Source organism: Enoplosus armatus, chromosome 15 (genome assembly GCF_043641665.1).
Source record: "Enoplosus armatus isolate fEnoArm2 chromosome 15, fEnoArm2.hap1, whole genome shotgun sequence".
Classification (NCBI taxonomy): Eukaryota; Metazoa; Chordata; class Actinopteri; order Centrarchiformes; family Enoplosidae; genus Enoplosus; species Enoplosus armatus.
Window position 1 is genome coordinate 12,900,680 of NC_092194.1, and position 2,579 is coordinate 12,903,258.

Below are 2,579 nucleotides of genomic sequence, written 5' to 3' on the forward strand. Positions count from 1 at the left end.
CCACATCTTTTTTATTTCATTACATAAGAACATACATACATACATACAAAGCAAACTTTATAATAAAGAGTTTATGAAACTCACAGCACATTGTCTGTAGAAATAACACAATCCCTACAAACATTTACAATTAACTCTAGTATAGAGTTCTGATTATACCTAAGAAAACCCCAAACTCCCATTCAGAAAAAATACCAACATCCAAATTGACTCACACCTTACATACCCACAGCAGATATGTACACATTCGTATGAAGCTGTAACAGTCTTCAGATCATTAGAAATCAGATTAGGGGGGTGAGGGGTAATGCAGGGATAATTAAGTGAGATGATGTGAGACTTGGTGTAGAAAGGGTTCAGGTTGGGTGTGGAGTTTAACCCACAAAAAAAGTTTGTTTGGAATGCAACACAAAAAAGGGAAAACAAAAGAACAATGTACCAATATTTCTACTTCTAGAGGATCCCAGGTTTTTGGAGGAGGGCATACAAAGCCGGTCGCTTTCGGTTTCCAATCCTGGCTTCTGCTTTGGTGTGTTGATTTGTCTGTCCAGGGGCCAAAGAATGAGTCTCTGTTTTCTTGCTCATGCACTACTGTTGATCCCCACTCATCTAGGAAACAGTCCACTTTTTTCATGTCTTCTTTCTTTCTTTCTTTCTTTAAACCCTCCACCTCCCTCCTCCTTCTTCTTGTTCTCCCTCTCTCCCAAATACCTATCCCACCCTTTCTGCCCCTCTTGTCCTCTTGCCCGGAGTGAAGTGGAGACATGTGTTTCCCTGCACCTGCATGGAGAGAAAGGAAGAAAAGTGAAGTCAGATCTCTCCCTCTCACCCTCCCTCCCTCCCTCCCTGCAGAGGAGAGCAGACAGACTGGCGCCTAGCATGGAACTTTCATTAACCCCAGGCAGATAGCAATGAATCCGCTACACATTCACTGGCCTGTCTAATTGGCAACCATGGTGAATGTGGAGGGTAAGGAGACCTTTATCTCGCAGCATATCAATGCCAACAGTATTCTCGCTGGTATTTAAAGTTTTATTTTTAAGTTATGTCAATTTGGAAGGCAAAACAGACAAGCCACTGTTGTTATTCTGAGCGAGTGGCCCGAAGGTAGGATGTTTCCAAGTACATTTATCTTGTGATTTTATTAATCTAGGAAGATATGAAGATTGATTATTAACTGATGAATACGTACCATAATATGTCATGCTCATCCTAATGGCACAACCGCCCTTCTTCTTTGGAGAAATTGCGAGTAAGGTCCGCAGTCTGAATGGAGAGCGAAAAAGAAGCAGTGTTAGACGCTGGCAGTACTCTTCTTCTAATTGCATATAAGACGAAGAATAACTGTTTGTGTAACATATTTCCCACAACATCACATATCAGAGAACATCATCTGCTGCATCACAACAGTCTAAAATACAATATCAGCACCGTGCATACAAGCGCAGATGCATAGGCTACTGTGTTACAAGGCATGACCGCGTGAATCACAAGTGGAATAAACTGAACAAAATCCAGCGAACTAATGTATTAAATCATCTTTTACGTTCCAGGTCAGTGCAGAGGTCTACGGAAGACTCGCTGTTAGTGAATGTCAGCGACTGAAGGGCAAGCATCAGTGCACCCTGCAGCCCGCATCTCCCCTCACCTTTATTGACAAAACCATCTCCGGCGCGGCCGCGTCCTCCGCCTCCAGCGCGATCTGCAGGTCGAAGATGTAGTCAATAACATGTTGCAGGATCTCCACCTGGCTGACCGACTCGTTCTGCGGGATGCTCGGCACCAGCTCCTTCAGCTTGGAGTAACAGTCGTTCATGTCGCACAGGGCGCCCACCGGCTCCTCCAGACACGAGTGTTTATTCCGGCTGATGGTGAGACTCTGCTCCGAAATGCAGCACACGGCCTTGTAGCAGCTCCTCACCGAGCGGACGGGACTGATGGCTTTCATTATGGGAAAAAAACAGAGATGAAACGATAACAACAACAGCAAGACTCGGCTTGGTGTTTGTGGATAAGTTCGTGATGGTTTTCTTCCTCTTGTGGTCTCCTTATTTACTGTCCTGAAAGGCTACAGTGCTCTGACAGCGACGTACAGTTAGCTCTTTATACGTTGCACGCCTGCTGACGCCCACTTACCCGCATCGCGCTCTGATTGGCCAGTGTAAAAGAGCCAGCCCACTGTCATTGGCTGATATCACCTTGTGGAAGGTTTGGAAAGAATGAGGAAATTAGGCTGGGATGCCTAAAGGGGATTGTCAATCAATTAGTTACCTCTTTTCAGGTGGTGGTATTTATTTGAAATAGGTAGGACAAGTTCTCAAAGTAGGACACGCTACAAGTTTCGAAGAATCCCCAGTAAAAAGAGGAATACTTTTAGTTTACAGCCGCTTATCTCCCTAGAAGTAATTGCAAGGTGGCTGTTTTAATTATAGATTTGACTAAAGTTTCTGTCTCACTTTTACTTTCATAAACAGCTATGGTTCCAGACGATGTCAACAATAAAAGTCTTCTCAGATAGAGACACCTCTGATACTATAGAGATGTTCCATTTCAGATAATTATGGCCTATTTTTTTTTTT

The 2,579-nt window shown here is 43.8% G+C and overlaps 1 protein-coding gene across 1 annotated transcript; it reads right to left on the bottom strand.

Annotated features, from left to right (window-relative positions):
- Positions 1 to 201: 201 nt before the first annotated feature.
- Positions 202 to 2,065, bottom strand: id3 (inhibitor of DNA binding 3). The gene is made up of 3 exons (XM_070920092.1): positions 1,649 to 2,065; positions 1,193 to 1,266; positions 202 to 780 (listed from the first exon to the last, which is right to left on the bottom strand). The coding sequence occupies exons 1-2, from the start codon at positions 1,946 to 1,948 to the stop codon at positions 1,213 to 1,215; spliced, it is 354 nt and encodes a 117-aa protein (XP_070776193.1). The 5' UTR covers positions 1,949 to 2,065; the 3' UTR covers positions 202 to 780; positions 1,193 to 1,212.
- Between the last annotated feature and the right edge of the window lie 514 nt (positions 2,066 to 2,579).

Coding starts and splice junctions, on each gene's coding strand:
- id3 (XM_070920092.1), bottom strand. CDS start 1,948: ATGAAAGCCATCAGTCCCGTCCGCTCGGTGAGGAGCTGCTACAAGGCC. Junction 1,267..1,648: donor AGATGGTTTTGTCAATAAAG/GTGAGGGGAGAT, acceptor CTCTCCATTCAG/ACTGCGGACCTTACTCGCAA.